At 39.1% G+C, this 19981-nt stretch overlaps 1 protein-coding gene across 2 annotated transcripts in view; it reads right to left on the bottom strand.

Annotated features, from left to right (window-relative positions):
* Positions 1-19981, bottom strand: part of Cdc37l1 (cell division cycle 37 like 1, HSP90 cochaperone) — a 31140-nt gene that overhangs the window by 2234 nt on the left and 8925 nt on the right. Inside the window, exons 3-6 of one of the 2 annotated variants that reach the window (XM_055613938.1) lie at positions 17662-17752; positions 8478-8593; positions 7890-8012; positions 2979-3143 (exon numbers count right to left, since the gene is read on the bottom strand). In XM_055613938.1, the coding sequence (XP_055469913.1) occupies positions 2979-3143; positions 7890-8012; positions 8478-8593; positions 17662-17752 (495 nt within the window). The remainder of the gene's footprint in view (positions 1-2978; positions 3144-7889; positions 8013-8477; positions 8594-17661; positions 17753-19981) is intronic. The other variant, XM_055613939.1, reaches the window with a different exon arrangement.

Below are 19981 nucleotides of genomic sequence, written 5' to 3' on the forward strand. Positions count from 1 at the left end.
AAGAAGAAGAAGAAGAAGAAGAAGAAGAAGAAGAAGAAGAAGAAGAAAAAAAAAAAAAAACACCAAAAACCCAAAATCAAGAGTTACCAATTTCTAAGCTTTATAAAACAGTCAATAATCTTGTTATATTACTCTGTTTCCACAAAGTAGGACTAAGTCCTTTCTGACATCCATTTCAGATTCCAGAGTCCTTCAAGACCAAACTTAGAAGTAACTATCACGACAGAATTCTGAGTACTGGCTGCAGAGAGTCTCCAGAGCTCACTGACCTACTTGAGAAAACAAAAAGGAATCAACACCCCTAACCTGAACGACACTGAAATTCCACTGGCTGTCCCATCAGCTTATGGGCATTCCCAGCACTGTCCTTGTCTCAGCATGCGGTCTCTCCAAGAGCGCATGGCCACTTGTAGAGTATGGCTCAGTGAGGAAGGACATTCAGATTCAGAGTGTCACCTAGTTCAGCTTTGGGCAAAGTAAACCTCTATAATTTTCCATTTACTTATCTGCAAAAAAAAATTAATATAATCACAGTACTTTTAACAAGATTAAATGATGTCTTTCCATATATATATAAGACATGTCAATATATTATATATATATATAAATAAAATGTCAATATATTACATAACCCATAAAGTGATATAAAGATGGTATACCGTCATTATAGTAAGGTTTTCAGACCTCAAAATCGTCTTCTTGATCCCTGGATAGAAACATTCTATCCTGTTTCCTTCATCTAGTCACTAATCTTAGGCAACTATAAGGAATTTTCAACAGCACTCCTCTCCCTGAGGCTGCCAAGGTCAGGATGCTTAAATTCTCACCCTGTAAGGAACGACTAGTCCAGCAACCTAGATTAAGAATGAAGATTCCTGATAACAGTAACAATTCAAATGAGAAAATTACACATATGACTCCAGCCTTCTCTACCACAAATGACAATGGAGACCAAGCCACTACTGTCAGCTGTTAACTGGTATGTGTAAGAATGACTTACTTCTCTCAAGCCAGAAGCATCTTCTTAATAATACAGATTTCATATTTCATGCATTTTAATGTGTGTATGTTCTCCTTTTATTAGAAAGAACCAATGACATCCTTTTTCCAGCTAGTTTCTTTTTCCTTTTCATGCATTTGGTGACTAATTTTAGGTTTATTTGCTGCCTTTGACATCCTCATAAAACTCCATTGGAAAAATTGCTTTCTCACGTGCTACTCCTCAATAGTGTATTTAAATAACATTAAAGAACTGATTGGCCTGCTCTATGATCAACTCCCCCTGAGGGGGGAGCAGCCTTACCAGGCCACAGAAGATGACAATGCAGCCACTCCTGCTGAGACCTAATAGACTAGGATCAGAAGGAAGGGGAGGAAGACCTCCCTTATCAGTGGACTTGGGGAGGGGCATGCGTGAAGAAAGGGGGAGGGAGAGTGGAACTGGGAGGGGAGGATGGAGGGGTTTATGGGGGGGATACAAAATGAATAAAGTGTAATTAATAAAAATTAAAATAAAAAAAGAAAATGATCTTGGGGCTAGAGAGGTGACTCAGCAGTTCAGAGCTGCTCTTGCAGAGGACCAGGGTTCAATTCCATATACCCACATGGTGCCTAGAAATCACTTGTAAGGAACAATTCCAGGGGATCTAAAGCCCTCTTCTGGCCTTTGTGGGCACCAGGTACACATATGGTATACATACACACACGCAGGCAAAATATTTTCATACAAATAAAACAAACCTTAAAAAATTAAAAATAAAGAAGTGCTCTGTAGACATTCTTCGGGGGCTATTCCTGACGTGTCTAATTAAGGGAGAACACTAGTAATTATTTAAAGCCAGAACATGAATATTTACATCCATGAAAATGTTTTTGGTTGAGTTAAATATGATCAACTGCTTTCCTTATTATTTTAGAAACTAGGTTAAAGTATTAATGCAAATTTAATAACTGTTTGAAATACATGTTACTAAAATGGTAAAATTATAGTGACATAAGGTCAAGAAATTGAAAATCTCAATTTTTACCATTTTATGAGGCTTAAAAGATAAATACAGGACTCTCCTCATATTGTCTTCTGAATGACACCTTCCATCTCCCAGTGTAGACAACAGAATAAACTGGCTAAAGCTGGTCTTAAAATCTTGGAGCCTAGAAATGAGAGATAACTGGGCTCTATTAAGCTGCTACTTCTAAGATCACAATGGGCAGGGACTGTCTGACAGCATCTTAGAGCTCTAAAAAGTACTATCAGCTACAGTAATGGTCTACTCCCCTCTTCTGTTCACTGGCATTTTTCCTTTGATCTTGCAGCAGACTCTGAAGAGGTTCAAACAGTTACCACCACCACATATATGATTACTGCATAGATAACGTACAGAAAGTGCTTTTAACAAGGTATTGATTACATAAAGCCATGCAACAGAGATCACTTTAGCTCACATGTCCGTTCTCAAGCTAAAACAAAACAAAACTGCCAACAGTGTGTTTTACTTAGAATAAGATATTTGTGAGGAGCCACCCTAAGTTTATAATTGAGATGAGCAACACGTAGTGGCATTTGACATTAGGAATGTTTAGGTACAGCTCACTTTACCACATCAAAACGAGAGAATTTGGTGTCTCTGAGAGACAGAAGAGACTCAATGCTAAACCATGAAATGGAATAAGACTAAGGGCAATTCATCAATCAATTAATTTTGAGGCAGGGTCTCTCTACATATAGACTCTGCCTGTGTGTAGACCCTGGCTGGTCTGGAACACACTGTGGAGGCCAGGCTAGCCTCAAACTCACAGAGATTCATTTGCTTCTGCTTCCTGAGCTGAGATTAAAGGTGTGAGCCAGCATGTCCAGCACTAAGGATTATTTTTTGAAGCGAGAAAATTTTAAGTGGTCACAAATACATTATGTATGAGTAGGTCTAGAGAACAAAATTATGTGAATGTTGATGAAATGAGTATTCCCTTTTCCAGCTTACCTGTGATAAGGATTCTAAGGAGCCTATGCATCCAACACCAGAATGAGGAACATGATTCTGAACTGTCACAGGTTGAAAACTTTGAGATTGAGCGTAAAGCCTTACTCTTGACTTGAAAGCTTCAAGTTCATTTTTGAATGCTTCAAAATAACCCTCTTCCTCTGCCTAGAACACAAAAAACATGCAAACAGAATGTTTCTGGACTACTAAACCACAGAGTCAATTGGAAAACACACAGAGCAGAGCTGGAACAGTAAAGAACAGTCAAAGTGCAAGAAGCAGCCCAGTCTCCTGCAGGTCAGTGCGCGCTGTTTCTTTTAGAGGAGCGCTAACAAACAGGTGGCCTGCTCCACGTTTCTTTCCACTTCAGCAATTAACAAACAGGAAACAACACTCCTCACACACACAGTAAGAGTGGCCTGGTGGGACCATTCATAAGACCACTTACTCAGGAGGCAAGGCAAGAGGACAGCAAGCTTAAGGGGTGGCAGGCTACACAGAGAATTTACAGGCAAGTTGGTGAAACCCTGTCTCAAAATAAAGTTAAAACTGGAACACACCTCAGTGACGGGGCACTTGCTTAGCATGCACAAGGCCCTAGGCTCAATCCCTAGAATTGCAAAACAAGCTTTATCAACCTCTCACATTGCTCTATCCTCAATCAGGGAAGGGGCACTATCACCTATCTAGTTCATCTCTGTCCGTTTTAGACTCTATTTGTAACTGTTATAAAAACCAAATTCAACATTCAACCTAATTGTTATAAAGATATCTTTTTTTTTTTTTTTTTTTTTTTCCTTTCCAAGACAGGGTTTCTCTGTGTAACTGCCCTGGTTGTCCTGGACTCATTTTGTACACCAGGTTGGCCTCAAACTCTCGGAGATCCATCTGCCTCTGCCTCCTGAGTACTGGGATTAAATGTATACACCACCACATGGGGCTTCATAAGGGTATCTTAAGTGTTCTACCTAAGCAAGCATCTTTCTGGCATCTGGAAACAAACAAGTGTGGCAATTAAGCTGAGGGTCTCTCTGCCATCCAGTGATGTAGGAGCCTATGTTCTCCACGAAAGGCCTTCTCTACTGATAGAGGCCTCTTCTTATACACATTTCTTCTAAGCCAGGCAGTGGTGGCACACGCCTGCACTTAGGAGGCAGAGGCAGGTGGATCTCTATAAGTTTGTGGCCAGCCTGGTCTACAGAGCAAGTTGCAGGTCGGTCAGGGCTACAAAGAGGAATTCTGTCTAGAAAAACAAAAACAAAAAAAGAAATAAAAACAATCAAAGCAAAATAATAGCAACAACAACAAAAGCCATTTCTTCCATGAGTAACTGGCAGGGTGCATGCCTTATGCCAGCAGCATGCTGATTTTAAGTTGAAGTGGTTGAAAGATCTTGCTCTTGTCAACAGAGTTTAGGCTGTAGAACTTGTCTGCGAATATAGATTAGCTCTGGGTAACATAAATAATGGAAATTATGTTCTGGGAGGATATCCTGTCTTTTTGAACAATTTCCTTAGTTAAACTTAACATTTTATTCTAGTAACAGCTTGTACTTGCGTGGACCTATGCTACTGTCCAATGTTTGCATCCAAAGGTAACTGCTATCACAGGCAAACAGCACAACTGACAACTCTGCTGTCATCCTAAAGCCTAGATACTTAAATTGGGAAACCTGACTGTTTAATGAAATAACCTGCGGGATGCCTACTTATATTCTTTATGCCAATTTCCTTTTTTTTACAAAGCAGGAGTAAAAAATCCTTACAAAATGCAGAAGGATTTAATAAGTTAATTCATGCAAAATGCTTAGAACAGTGCCTTGTCATGATAGAAACTCCCCATGAGTATTCCTGTCTAATATTACAACTGTTAAGGTTGAAGACTTTAATGATTTTTCAGTTCTGTTTCATCAAAAAATAAAATGTAGAATGTCAATGTTCCATCACCAAATTATCAGTTTAAACACACCCATTAAACCAAAACGTATAGTTTTTATTGCTTCTATGAGTCAAGTAAAAATTTAGTTACTGTAAGTCTAGCTAAAATTCCAACCCAATCATTTGTTCATTTAAAGTCTACTAAAAACTGTATGATTAGATTGTAGGAAACTGTAGGAACAGATTGTAGAAAACTCTAGGATGAGACTGTAGGAAATTGTAGTATTTAGACTACACTTCAGAGAGTTTAAAGCATTTGAGGTAACTTATCTTTATACATTTAAAAATAGAATTAGTTTACTGTTGTCTGTTTCTAACAGGAAATGTTCATTGTAGCATATCATAAAGAAAACAAAAATAAATCTACCATTCAAATATAATCAAAGTTAAACTTCTGGTTTATTTCCTTTTAACTTCTAATGTCACATACTGAAATGTGGAAAAACAAAACAAAACAAAAAAACGACCAAACAAAAAGTGTGTGCAGCTTACTGAGCGAAAATCCCACTATGTGCCCATGAAAACTAGGAATGAGATTATCACCAATACCTCAGAGAACAGTTCAAGAGTTTTTCTCCTCTCCCTATGTCTTAGTCATTCCTTTACTTTTCCTGCTCCCCAAAACATACTGTTTAGTTCTGCCTTTATAAATACTTTATAAAATACAAATACTTAAAACCACCAGCTTTAGAAAAATTGATATTGGCTATACAACTAGCTTATTTCATTTATTACTATTTTACTCATCTATACCGATGATGAGTTATATTACGAACACACCACAATTTATTCTTATGGTTAGGCTGCTATTATAAACATATCTATAAAAAGCACAGCACTGAGTACAGAGATGTAAGAGCTGCTCTGGGACAGTAATTCTCAAGCCTCACATCTCTACACTTTAAAAAAACTCACATCAACAATAATTTCTCTTTATGTAGGCTATATCAGTCAATATTTACTGTGTTCAAATTTTTGAAATAAAAACTTAAAAGACCCAGAAATTTATTATGTGCTGCCAATAGCAGTGCACTATTTTACACTACTGTGTTTTTCCAGAGCTAAACATGACTACTTGAGACTCAGAAAGGGTGACCAGCAAAGGCCAGCAATGTGACAAGTCTGTGCAACTGTAAACCATAAGGGCCTGAGTTTGGAGCCTCAGCTCCCATGTAAAATCCCAGCACTGTGGCACATATCTGTAACCCCAGCATTGAGGAGCAGGAAAGACAAAGACAAGCAGATCCTGAGGGCTTGCTGGCCTGCCGTCTAGCCAAAATGGCTACCTTCAAGTTCACTGAGAGACCCTGCCTTGGAAAATGGGATACAGCATGATAGAGAAAGATACTCTGTCAAAACTTCTAGCCTCCACACTGTATATTTAAGTAAACCTTTACACACACAATAAATAATATTTAAAAGGCTAGGATTATTCATTAAAGCACCCTCTCCCTTCCAAAGGTAAGGACAGTGAAATCTGCTTTTTCATCTTCACAAGCCCTCACGCCTGGCTTAAGAGAAGGTAACAGGTCCTTCCCTCTGCTTCCGCACCAACTGCACACACTGAGTGACCACAGCCACTAACATCACAGTAGTGTTTCGGAACTCTTTAGTTACTGGGGGCCTCCTGACTATCTAGGCTCCTGAGCACGTATCGAGAACCTGCTCTCTTTGGCACAGTCCTCAAAATGCCTTTGCTAGTCAGATGTGCACTTGCTCAGTTCCACTAGAAATACTCCCAAAGGCGTTGTTCTAATTATGCTTCTGCTAGTAGTGAGTTCAAGTCTCTCTGCTTCGAAGGAAACTTATTACTGATTTAGTAAACATAAAACAGTAATCTTTCTGAACACATCTATTTTCTTCAGTAGGGCCAACACTGTTTATATAAACATGCATCTCGTTTTAAACTTGGAACAAACATTTTCTTAGATTATTAAGAATGTTCCATGGATATACATTAGCTGCATAATATTCCGTGTACCACAGTGCTTTCTGGAAGTCATCTCTTAAATGTGAAATGTTTAGGTTGCTTGCTTCCTTCTTCCTCCCTCTCCCGCCCCTTTGCTGTCTCTCAACAGCATCTCACTATTGCAGCCATGCTGACCTCATAGTCCAACTCATAATCCACTTGCCTCATCTCCACATTTTCATTACAAATTTGGTTTCTTTTCCTCTTTTTTTCTTTCTTCCCTCCTTTCTTCCTTTTTTCCCAAGGTAGGGGGTGTCTCTGTGTTGCCTTGGCTGTCCTGGAACTCACTCTATAGATGAGGCTGGCCTCGAACTCACAGAGATCTGCCTGTCCCTGCTTCCCAGAATGCTGGCATTTGTGCTACTATGCCCAGCCCAGCCTCTTACACTCTCAATCTCATTCAGCACAAAAGTTGTAATACAGCTGTGGCAGTCTGAACAGGTTTGGTCCCCACAGACTCATGTATTTGAATGTTTGGCCCATAGGGAGTGGCACTATTAGGAGGTGTGGCCTTGTTGGAGTAGGTGTGGCCTTGCTGGAGGAAGCTTGTTACTGTGGGGGTCAAGCACCGAGGTCTCCGGTGCTCAAGGCACACCAGTGTGGCACAGTCTCATCCTGCTGCCTGCGGATCAAGATGTAGAACTCTTGGCTCCTCCAACACCATGTCTGCCTGCATGCCGCCATGCTTCCGGCCATGAAGATAATGGACTAAACCTCTGAACTGTAAGCCAGCCCCAATGTTTTCCTTTACAAGAGTTGCTGTGGTCATGGTGTTATCTTCACAGCAACTAAAAGCCTAAGACAACTATGTATTATAAATACTAACTTATATTATGTAGCCACTATACTAACTTACACACACTAAGTACTAATACTATACATTTCTTTTTACTAGAAAACCTATAGCACTTAGCAGCCTACTATCTAGACAGCTTCCTGATACCCACAGCACAAAGCTCGGCTCAGTCCAACCTTCCCATTTAACAATACCAAGTAACTACTTACTTTGGCTTTCTGGAAAAATAAACGAAAACAGCCTCTTGGATCCACATTACAGTTTTTGGCCATTTCCATAATAAACTGCATTACAACAGCTTGATGTGCTATTTGTTCCATTAAAGCGCCTTTCTGAAAAAAAGACATACACAAAGTTACAGAAAATACTTCTAGAACGACTGAATTGGCACTGATGCCAATTTAAAATTTTTAGAGTACTTCTGATTTTACTTCCTTTATTGTTAAGTAAAATACTGTATGAACATAAAGCAAATCTCTTACTGCTATTATATGGACCAGAATAACTACATGCTTTCGGCTTAGTTCCTAATGTGATTACTTTATGAAAAATTTAAAACACCACTTTCTAATTAATAAAAAAAAGTGTACGAGAACAAGAGTGATGAGAAGGCTGCAAAGCAAATGCACTGGAAACAACAAAATCCCTACACTTTGCTTGAAAGTCAGAAACAGTAAAACTTTGTAATTCCTTCTAATAGCCTTCCTGCTTTCACTTAAACAATGTTAAAAAAAAAAAAAAGAGTAAAAAATTAGAATTCTAATAAGGTTTCCAGAAACTAAAAGTTCATACAATACCTGTTCAGCTTCTAGGTGAAAACACCACAAAATAAGATATTTAGCAGTTTCTTCACATACAAGGTATGGGTGGTCAGACAAAAATCTCTGACTATCATCCCATCGACTCAACATACCTGTAAAAAGAATTGAATCACAAATGTCAAATATTTCCTTTCTTCCTGTGAGGCAAGAAAAGGATTTCAAATGTTTCTCTTTAAAGACAGTTCACAGTTCCAGAGCAATGTGATATGTGATAGGGCAAGCCAAGAGCACCAAACCTCTTAAAGCCATGTCCAGACTGTAATGACAGCAGCTCTATTTCAGCTGAAGTCCCCCAAACACTGATACACTTGATCTTCCCTTAAGGTTAAAGTAAATACAAGTGATTTCACTAAGAGAACAGGATGGCTTTTATTATAAAGAAGGATAAGAATCTCTGTATTGAGCGGCTGTGGCAAAGACCACGAATGGAAGAGCTGTCTCGGCCACAGAGCCTGTTCAAGAACAGACAGCCTGAGCATCTTTGTAAGACAGTCTCAAAAAAAAAAAAAAAAAAAGGCCAGGGTGTGGTTCAATGATAAAAAGTATTTGCTGATGAGTACTGAGGCTCAATCCCCAGGGCAAAAACTTTAAAAGCAAGACTTCAAGAGAGTATAGTTGGCAAATGTAAGAGCTTACTAAATATTCAGAATACTATATCATCTCCAATTTATTTACTTATGCTATTTATTTATTTAGAAACAGGGTTTTTCTTGTGTAGCCTTATCTGTTCTGGACTTGCTTTGTAGGCCAAGCTGGCCTCAAACTCACAGAGATCTGCCTGCCTCTGCCTCCCTGAGTGCTGGGATTAAAGGTGTGCACCACTACACCTGGCTTCTATTTTATTTTTTAAAGTGTTACAGATATAGTAAAATGTAGACATTTACCAATTCAGGAAACTTTACCGATCGGGAAACAAATAAGTCAGTATTACAACAGCTGACATACTCAAGTTACTTTAGTCACATTAGCCATTTACTAATGCTGCCTGTTCAGTGTGCACAGTAAATGATTGTTTTTGTTTTTTAATTAGTTGAACATATTTGAAAGGCTGCCATTGTTTCAAGATGTTAAATGAATCCAAACAGTGCCAATAGTACATCTGCATCTTTACCTAATTTCGAAAAGTCACTATGACCAAGCAATAGCACCGGGAATAACAGTTGTTCAGGGTTATCCTGTTCTGAGGATCACAGTGTCAGAAGCTTCAGACTTCAGATTTACACACAACAGCCAACAGGTGGGATGCTTTTAAGCCATCACGGACATTTCACAGGACTGTCTTGACAGTATGACAATGAAATTTTGCTCTCAACACAAAATGAATTCTACACACTAAACTTGACATGAGAACATAAGATCAAAAACAAAGACCTTTCTTGAGAATACACAGCAACATGTGGGAAACCAATTGAAAATACACTGTCTTTAGAAAACAGCTGTGGGCAATTTCCACCTTTTTTTTCTTTAAAAACCCAAGGGAGGGTACGGTCTCCCTATATAACTTAAGAATCCCTCAATCTTTAAACTCCTCCTGCCTCTGCTCCCAGTGCTAGGACTGTAAGTGTGCACCACACTTTTCTAACAATTGGGTCATTTAAGATTCTGAGACACAGAATGATTATGCACATTATTTAAAACTACTTCCCCAGGAGTTAATGAATGTTCAAAGTCAGAGCCGAGAAGAGAACAATCCTTATTTCTTAGGCCTGAAGACATAAAATGACTCTATGACACAGCCCCATCCCTTTCTTCATACTCTTTTTCCAGAGAGTTCCATGGAACCCAGGCTGCCTCTGAACCTGAGATGTTCCTATGCTGTGGATATGAACATGTTTTCTTTTGGTCCCAGGTGTGGGCTGTGGGACTGATTCAGATGGTCCACAGCAGCAGACTATTTGCCTCATTCGGGCACTGAGAGGAGCTCTTTGCCAGCTGCAGAGAGTTTAAATCTGAGGACTCTGGAGAGAAAATAAGTGCAACTGGAGAAAGAACAAGGCTGCTCCTGCTTCCCCTTTCGCTGTTCTTGGTTGCTCTTGTGAGACAAGTAGGAGATCTTCTGAAATGAGGACTGGACTGGCTCCAAGGAACCCCCAGACCCTAACCAGCAGGAAACAGCTAAGAAAGAAAACTTTGACCCTTCTTCCACTATCCCTTTCTCTCTTCTATCTGGTGTTGGGGGGTGGAAAGGAATTGGGGTGGAGTAGGGAGAAAAAGATATAAGAAATGTCAATAAAATAGTCTTTTAAAAGCACACCGACATTCCTATCTCTCTCCAGTGCTGGGATGTAGGACCTTGCCCCACCAGGCCCGGTTATGCAATTTGAGAGATGAAACCTACAGCTCCCATGTGTGCCACTCAAGCACTCTACCAAATGAGCTACATTCCCAGTCTTTTTGCTGGCTTCCTCACACTTCTATTTTATCCACAATCAATCATCTAGTTACCCCAACATGGCAGCATTATAAGTGAATTTTAAAAGGCCTGTCCATTTGGATTCTGAATTAAAGATAATAGGAAAAATATAAGTAACACCTATTAAGAGCCACAGAGGTGCCATTACATGCTTAAGTTTTTATCTTTTTAATGCCTAAGACTCTAACACTTGAGACTGGGCAAAGACTGTATCTAAGTAAATTATATCTTGAATTAGTATCAAATTGAGGCGTTACAAGTAGTCTACATAGGTCTTAAGAGAAAAGGTGTGAAATTTTATAAGAAAATATTTTTTTCTTTTTCATTAATCAGTTTATTTATTTACTTTACATTCCGGTAATTTGGAACTTCCCCTCCTCTCCTCAAAGTACCTCCTACTCCCCTCCCTTCCTCATATTCCCCTTTCCTTTGGAGAGAAGGGGAGCCATCCCATGGATAGCAACCCACTTTGGCATATCAAGTAGGACTGGGAACATCTACTGAAGCTGGCCAAGATCGTACAGTTAGGGGAAAGGGCTCCAAAGGTGGGCAACAGAGTGAGAAACAGCCCTTGCTCCTGTTGGTGGTCCCACATGAAGACCAAGCTGTACATCTGATACATATGTAATGTGGGGCCTAGAGCCATCCCATGGATGATCTCTGGTTGGTGGTTCAGTCTCTGTGAGAACCTATAGGTCCAGATTTTTTGATTTTGTAGATTTTCTTGTTGTGTCCTTCACCTCTCTGGCTCTTTCAATCCTCTGCCTCCTCCTCCACCTCCTCTTCTACAAGAATCCCCGAGCTGTGACTAAAATTTAGCTGTGGATCTCTGCACCTGTATTTTTTTTGAAATTAATTTAATGTTTAATAAATTACAGTTCATTCACTTTGTATCCCAGCTGTATCCCCCTTCCTCATCTCCTCCCATGCCCCTCCCCAAGTCCACTGATAGGGGAGGTACTCTTCCCCTTTCCTCTGACCTTAGTCTATAAGGTCTCATCAGGACTGGCTGCATTGTCGTCTTCTGTAGCCTGTCAAGGCTGCTGCCCCTTCAGGGGAGGGGGCGGGGTGGTGATCAAAGAGCCAGAGTTCATGTCAGAGACAGTCCCTGTTCTCATTACTAGGGCACTCACTTGGAGACTGGGCTGCCATGGCTACATCTGTGCGCAGGGGTTCTAGGTTATCTCCATAAATGGTCCTTGGCTGGAGTATCAGTCTCAGAAAAGACCCCCGTGCCCAGATTTTTTGGTTCTGTTGCTCTCCTTGTGGAGCTCCTGTCCACTCTAGGTCTTTCTATCTCCCCCTCTTTATTTTGAAATCTGTAAACAAAGTAACACAATCGAGGATGGCCAGCAGAAGAGACTCTAGAGCTAAACAGCCTCAGTTTGAACTTCAGCTTCACCTTGAGCAAGTCCCTTCATATATCTTTGTATCTTCCTCCGAAAAGTAGGGCTAAAACAGTACCCAACATGAAGGAGTTTTATGAATTAAAGACATTAACTTAAATAAAGCACTTTTGAGTAGTGCCTCACATAGTAAATACTTGATAGCCAGTATTAACACAGCAGTGAATAATTCATACAGCAAATACTTATTAAGACACAATCTTTTGGTTAAGAATAAGCCAGCCACTCAAACTATCAATCTCTCTGAATGCTTATAATAGCTTACAATTACAAATTAAAATAATTTAGTTAAATATTTCAAACCATGTGTTTTCCTGGTGAACATCTAAATGCCTTCAGTTCTCAAGTCTATTTGATTTTTAAAGCTGCTCCCAGTACACATATCCTGCATTATATTTACAAAATACATTTAACACTGTACACCATCTACTGTAACTCCACCTGCTAAAATTCTCCCAGCTAGGCTGTAATGTAAGACCCTTCAGAAGACTATGACTACTTTTACTTCCTGAGCTCTAGATTTCTCTACTTCCCATTACCTGGACACACCCCCCCCCCCCTTTTTAAACCTCTATGCCTATGCAGTCATGTTAGTTAAAAAACAAATCCATCCTCCTTTCAGCCATCCTACAAAAGCTTCTGAGGGTTCTGGTTACCCCATCAAGTAGTCTACAAACTCTTCTGACATTTTTATTTCTTTGCTGTTCAGTTATTATACCATTATTTATATTTAATACACATTTTTTAATATTAAGCCATCCCAAAATTGTTAGAATGAGACCTTAAAATATTTTTTCAGGTAATAGAAATGAAGTAGATCTGTTGTGGATAATTTGGAAAGCGCTCAAATTAAAAAAAAAAAAAATGCAACTCATTAAAAACAAGGAAATCAGGAAGTTTGCAGGCAAATGAGTAGAACTAGAAAAGATCATGCCGAGTGAGGTAACCCAGAAGCGGAAAGACACACATGGTATATACTCACTTATAAGTGGATATTAGCCATATACTATAGGATAAACATACTAAGACTCTACCCAACAGGGTATCAAAGCAGATGCTGAGACTCATAGCCAAACTTTGGGCAGAGTGCAGGAATCTTATGGAAGAAGGGGGAGATAGAAAGACCTGAAGGGGACAGGCGCTCTACAAAGATCCAAAATATCTGGGCTCAGGGGGTGCTATAGAGACTGATGAATCAACCAAGGACCATGCATGGAGAGGACCTAGAACCCCTGCTCAGATGCCCATGGGCAGCTCAGTCTCCATGTGGGTTCCCTAGTAAGGGGAGCAGAGACTGTCTCTGACATGGACTCAGTGGTCAGCTCTTTGATCACCTCTCCCTGGGGAGGTGGCCTTACTAGGCCACAGAGAAAGACGATCCAAACAGTCCTGATGTGACCTGATAGGCTATGGTCAGATAGTAGGGGAGGAGGACCTCCTTATTAGTGGACTAGGGCAGGGACATGGGGTGGGGAAGAAGGGATGGAAGGTGGAACCAGGAAGAGATGAGGGAGGGGGTGACAGCTAGGATACAAAGTGAATAAATTGTAATAAATAATAATAATAATAAAGAAAATAATTTAAAAATGCAATTCTATCACAGAGACAATTTAATTTCCACAATACATGATTTTCAGGTCATTTTACTTTATATTTTATTCAAGTATTTGTTAGGATGTTTTCCAAAAACAAGATAATATTTTTTAACATAAAACCAAATGAATACAATGAGGAGATTATAAATGAAAAAACAAATAAACAGCTTCTGGGCAAAATTTACAGTTCTTGATAACATTTCCAGTGACCCTACATAAATTCAGAAAATGCTTAATCAAAGCTAACTATGGCTGGAAAAGAAAATGGCATGCTCTGAAAAACCACTGCATGATTCAGAAACCAGCTCTGCAGACCACAAGGACGGTGATATTAAAGATGCAAACTACTGTAGAAATTGTTTAAGAGTAAATGAGCTCTGCATCTAAATCACCATTTTGTATTTCTTAAGTATGAGTCAAATAATAAACATAAATGTAAGAGAAAATCAGATTTCAATAATCCGTAACACCACAATAGTGGTGTCATTTACCATTAGTAGGTAAATTTCATCTAAGTATAAGAGTAGAAGCAACAAAAGAAAAAAAAAGTCATCCAACAGCATAAGGCAGAGTTAGGAAGACTTGGAAGAAGACAGGTAAAGCTGAGACACTAGTGTGAAGTCCCTGCAGCCCTCCAGACAGCTCCTGTTCACCACGCCCTTTGTTTCAAGAGTCTAGAATGGAATCCAAGTTTGCCAAGTCACCACTCGGAAGCCTTAATTATAGCTACCATTCCAAATGCGTTTTAAGGAGTTCATCAATATATCTATCAATCTGGCAAATGCTTTCTCTTTTTTAATAAGCATACACTAAGAGAAGTGTTGCTTTCTCCAGGTGGATAATATCAAGCTCTCAGGCTCCTGTCTCAAGCCTCTATCAGCTGTGCTATCACTTTGTAAATGTGGATTCTGTTACCCCATCCTCCCATGTAACTGCAGGTTGATCCACTCTATGTTGATGGAACTGGCAAGCAGAGGTGGAGTGCCCCAGATACCTATTTGTAAGATACACACATGCCAGAGGTGGAAAGTAAAAACATAAAAAGTTTGGGATCCTACTACCTTAGAACATTTCTCTGGATCCAATGTGCTGCAGCAAGTAGGGTATCTCCTCCAAAGTGAAAAGCCAATGTGCATTTCCACTAAGAAACAGGCACAATGGGAATCTGGGAGTGCTAAGGTCTGGCTGGATTTGGAGACAGCAAGGGTCTGGTTAGTATGACAAGATGAGATGCAGGAAGCTCACGACATGAATGGTAAAACAACTGCTTATTACTCATCCGTGGATGCTGAGTCAGCCTGTTCTCTGGCCAGCTTATTAAATACACAATACTTTAATAAACTGAGGGGTCACAGTGGGCATAGGCTTCAGACTGACTCAAGAGCATGGATTCTTCTCGCAAAGACATTTTGGCATCCTAGTTCAGTAGAATCAATGAACACTGAATTTTCTAAGAGAAAACAAAAACAAAACAAAAAAACCAAACACCTCATGCTAAAACCTCAATAAGGCACTGTAATTCTACTTAATTAGTTATCCTACCACCAAACAGCAGCTTGAGTATATTGGTCCAATTTCTTCTTGGAGGGCTCAATAATCCTTCCATGAACTAGCCCATCCTAGAGCTGAAAGTGCTCTGTCCTTACCATGCCTCTATCGGTAAAACAGTTTTGGATGTACTAGATGAACTGGTTAGTGTACCGCATTATTTCTGATTCATTTTACAAGATAAATGATGAACATGAGTTCATGAAATTCACGGTCTTACCATGGACTACTCAGAAAAACAGCTGGAAAGGATCTACTGAAGACTCCATCTCAGTGTCAGATACAACATCTTGTGAACTTGAGCTGTTTTCCCACACAAAACTGCGTTTAACCAAAGCACTCATTCTACAACAAATGAAGGTATTATTTCTCACTTACTAGGTGACATTGCTCCAAAATAACGGGCCTACAGAATGCCAGTTGGGCAGAGACACCACTAGTGACACTATTCTATCAAATGGTGCGTGTGTGCAGAGAAGTACCAGTAGATGGCACACCATTTTCCTGCAGAACACATGGGCCTTGGCAGCAAGGACTAGGTAGAAATGGCGACCAACAACACAGGACTCATTTGCAAATTACTGTCTTCTATCCCTGTGATTCAAAAATCCTGATGCTTTAAAGATTTTAATATCTCCCTAAGAGAGAGTTGCTTATTCCTTTTGTTTCTATTGTATGAAATGACACAATGATATATTTAAAAATGTGAACTTGTGTGTTTAACTCTTCATGTTTAGCCTTTGTTGTTTTGGTTTGGCTATTTGTGACAGAGTCATGGCACAGTCCAGGCTAGCCCTGAACTTGTGATCCTCCAGCTTCAGACTCTCTAGTGCTGGGGTTACAAGCATGTGTTATCATGCCCAGCTTTCTTCAGGTACCTTTCTTGAATTAAATGTACAGTTTTTCCTTTTTGAAGCAAAAATAATACTCCTCAGAGAACACAAAAGGAAGAAGGTTTCAACGTGCTATTAACAAAATATCAACAGGAATCATGTCTATTAATTCACATAATACTTGAATAAAAGACATACACTTTCAAGCAGCATTTTCAATCCAGTAGCATGGCACTGCTTGTCTCGGAACATAGCGTGCATATATTTTCTGACTCTGTATTTCTAATGCTAATCTTTATAGAAGATCCTTATCTACCCCTCTAAACAAACTCAGATGCCACCTCCTTTAGGAATTCCTCACATCAACTTCACCCCACTCTTCTTCCCCTAATAGAAACAGCCTGTTCTGGGACTGGAGAGAAAGTTCTGCTTTTCTAGAACCTGAGCTCAGATCCCAGCACCCATATTGGGTGACTCACAATCACAGCATAACTCCAGCTCCAGGGAGCTAACCCTCTCTTGTGGTCTCTATGCTCCCCCACCCCCCACATCTAGCATATACTAAAACAGACATAAACACATACAGATAAAGACTAAAATATCTTTAAAAAGGGCAAAAGCTGTATGTTAGATCTTTGTATATATATTTCTGTTCTATTGTATGAGCAACATGTCAAGAAACAATAAATTGCACAGCATCATATGCAAACGTGGTAAAAAAAAAAAAAAAAACAATGAACGTTGGAGCTGGAGAGATGACTCAAGTGGGTAAGGGCGCTTGCCACCAAACCTGATGATGGAAGCTCAACCCCTAGAACCTACGCAGTGAGAAAGGAGAGAACTGACTACACCAAGTTGTACTCTGACCTCCACATTTGTGTACCTGACCACTCCCCACTGTACACAAAATAATTACACAAAATTCTGAAATGAATGCTAATTTTCTAATGTTAAGAAAAATATCAATGAAAAGAAAAGAAAAAAACCTTGAGTAGTCAAGAAATGCAAAGAAGCGATACTGTCATAACTGTACTTTTCTTCACAATCTGGTTGAAGGCACAAGGTCTGAAATGGACCTGACTACCCTGCCAGAATCAACAACATAAATGGAGTTGGCCATAGGCAGACCTCATCTTATAGGTTCTTTTTTGTATAGAGACAGGGTTTCTCTATGTAGCCTTGCCTGTCCTGGACTCGCTTTGTAGACCAGGCTGGCCTTGAACTCATAGTCATCCCCCTGCCTCTGCCTCCTAGAGTTCTGGGCTTAAGAGTGTGTGTCACCATGTCCAGCTTATAGGTTCATTTTTATATACATACCAATGATATCTAACACAATAAAGAAGGAAACTTATGTAATGGACTTACCAAAATGTCTGATTTTTTGCTCATATTTCTGCATAAATGATTGTGATTTATCTTCATCTTCTGTTTTCCGTTTATCTTGATTAATAAAACTCTGAAAAAATTTAGTAATTAAAATCAATATTCTAATTGAGTCTCTTCAGATACTGAACCCTAGCAATCTTTCCTATAGATGTCATGCTATAAGAAGATGGCATAGTACCATATATCATTAAATTAATATGTTAAACTTGCCATTAAAAACTTGAACATTCTGGATCAAAACAGATGCTGAGACTCGCAATGAGCAAGTCAATGAGCAAAGCACAGGGAGTCAAAATGAAAAGCATAAACTAGCTCCTTGCCAGCTTTTGTTTCAAAATAAGAGCTCCTTGTACTTTGTTTTGCTACCTAGATCAACACTGTCCCAGTCACAAATATACCTTAAAATTTTCTATTAGCCCCATTAAAAAGCAGAGATAAACACATGAAGTTCATAACCTTAAATATTCAATATATATCATTTAAACATGGAAGAAACACACACAAAAAATTAACAGAGTGCTTCATTTCTGGTGTTTTGGTATTGAGTAATAGCATCTGGTGTGTATTTTACACTTACACCCCAATTTGGATTAACCACATTTCCAGCCCTCAATAGCTCATGTGGTATTGCTACTGTTATGATAGAACATATACTAAAACTGGAATGATAGAGTAGTTTAGTAGGGCCCAGCAAAATTATGAGGCATTCTCTATTTACTTTATGTGTATATTGTGCTGCATGTATATTTATGTATGTGTAGCCATCATACCCACACTTGATGACCAGAAGGGTCAGAAGAGTGCTAAATACCCTGGAACTGAGCTACCATATGGCTATAAGGTGCCATATGGGTGCTGGAAACTGAACACAGATCCTCTGCAAGAACAACAAGTGCTCTTAACTAATGGCCATCTCACTAGCCCTGTTCTATATTTCTCAAACTGTGGCTAATCATATTAAGCAAATTAAGCCAGTCTCAGAAAGATAAGTGTTGCACATTTTCTCTCATTTGTGGATACCAGGTTTTATGCAGATACATAAAATCATGTATGTACACATGGCATGGAAGAGCTAAACTGTAAGAAAAAAAAAAGAGGACTTAATAAGGAAGGAGAAAAAGAAGTAAGAGGGTTTGGGGTAGACATGGCTAAAGTCTATTATACACTTATATAACTGTCATTATGAAATCCAGGGTTACAGACAATGAATATATGCTAATAAAGGAAGAAAAAAGCTCACATGGTAGTAGCTATTTAGCCTAGAAATCCCAGATTTAAACTATTTCTTTCAATTCTTAGTTCCCATATAAAACCAATGTATAATTTTGAGTAAATGTCCTTACAAATCCAACAGAAAATTACTGAATTTCACTGACTAAATGATTGCAAAATAAAGATTTCAAAGCTCATGTTTTCAAATTACCTATCTTGACAGAACATGGCTTATACAAGTATACCTAACTGGTAAACTTCTATATGCAAGGTTACATACACAGCAAAGCAAGATGCTGATGTGGAACATGGAGCTCCTGGTTACTTCCTGTACACAGAAAGTTTCCATATTAAAATGTAAGCTTTAAGGGCAGGAGAGAGAGCCTGGTGGGGTGAAGAAAGCTTGCTCCTCTTCCAGAGTTTGGTTCTTAGCACACACGCACCAAATAGCTCACAGCTGCCTCTAACTCCAGCTCCAGGGAAGCCAGCATCCTATTCTGGCCTCCACCAGAATCTACACACACGTGGCTTACGTTCACACAAACATACAAACATCATTTTTTAAATTAAACTTTAAGCTTTAAAAAAGGTCCAAATTTCCCCCAAACGATATGTCTAAGGATTAGTGAAAGGCAGTAAGGATATCTAAAGGCCTCACTGCTCTATAGTCTCTTCATAGAGGCAGTAACATCTCTGGTTTAGATTCAGAAAACACTAATATAGAAAATCTACCTTTGTCATAAAAATAAAGCTTTTAGCTTCCGTGAACTGTTTTCCTTAGCCATTTTGACAAAATGGAGAGTGAGCAGGAGAGAGTATTAAAATATTTATACCTATCTGTATATTCAAGAGTTATTTCTCCAAAGTGATGCCCTATTATAGGCTACTATTCTTGAATACTTAATTATTCAAATTTTATTGTATTAAAAACATTCATTCATAAGTTATTTTCACCTTTCTCCCCCTTTGCATGCACTCTGAAATTAATCTTTAGAAACTCTAGTTTCCACATTAAAAAAAAGTTTATATACACATATATGTGTGTGTGTGTGTGTGTGTGTGTGTGTGTGTGTGTGTGTGTGTGTGT

Source organism: Psammomys obesus, unplaced genomic scaffold (genome assembly GCF_907164565.1).
Source record: "Psammomys obesus unplaced genomic scaffold, mPsaObe1.curated_primary_1811, whole genome shotgun sequence".
Taxonomy (NCBI): domain Eukaryota; kingdom Metazoa; phylum Chordata; class Mammalia; order Rodentia; family Muridae; genus Psammomys; species Psammomys obesus.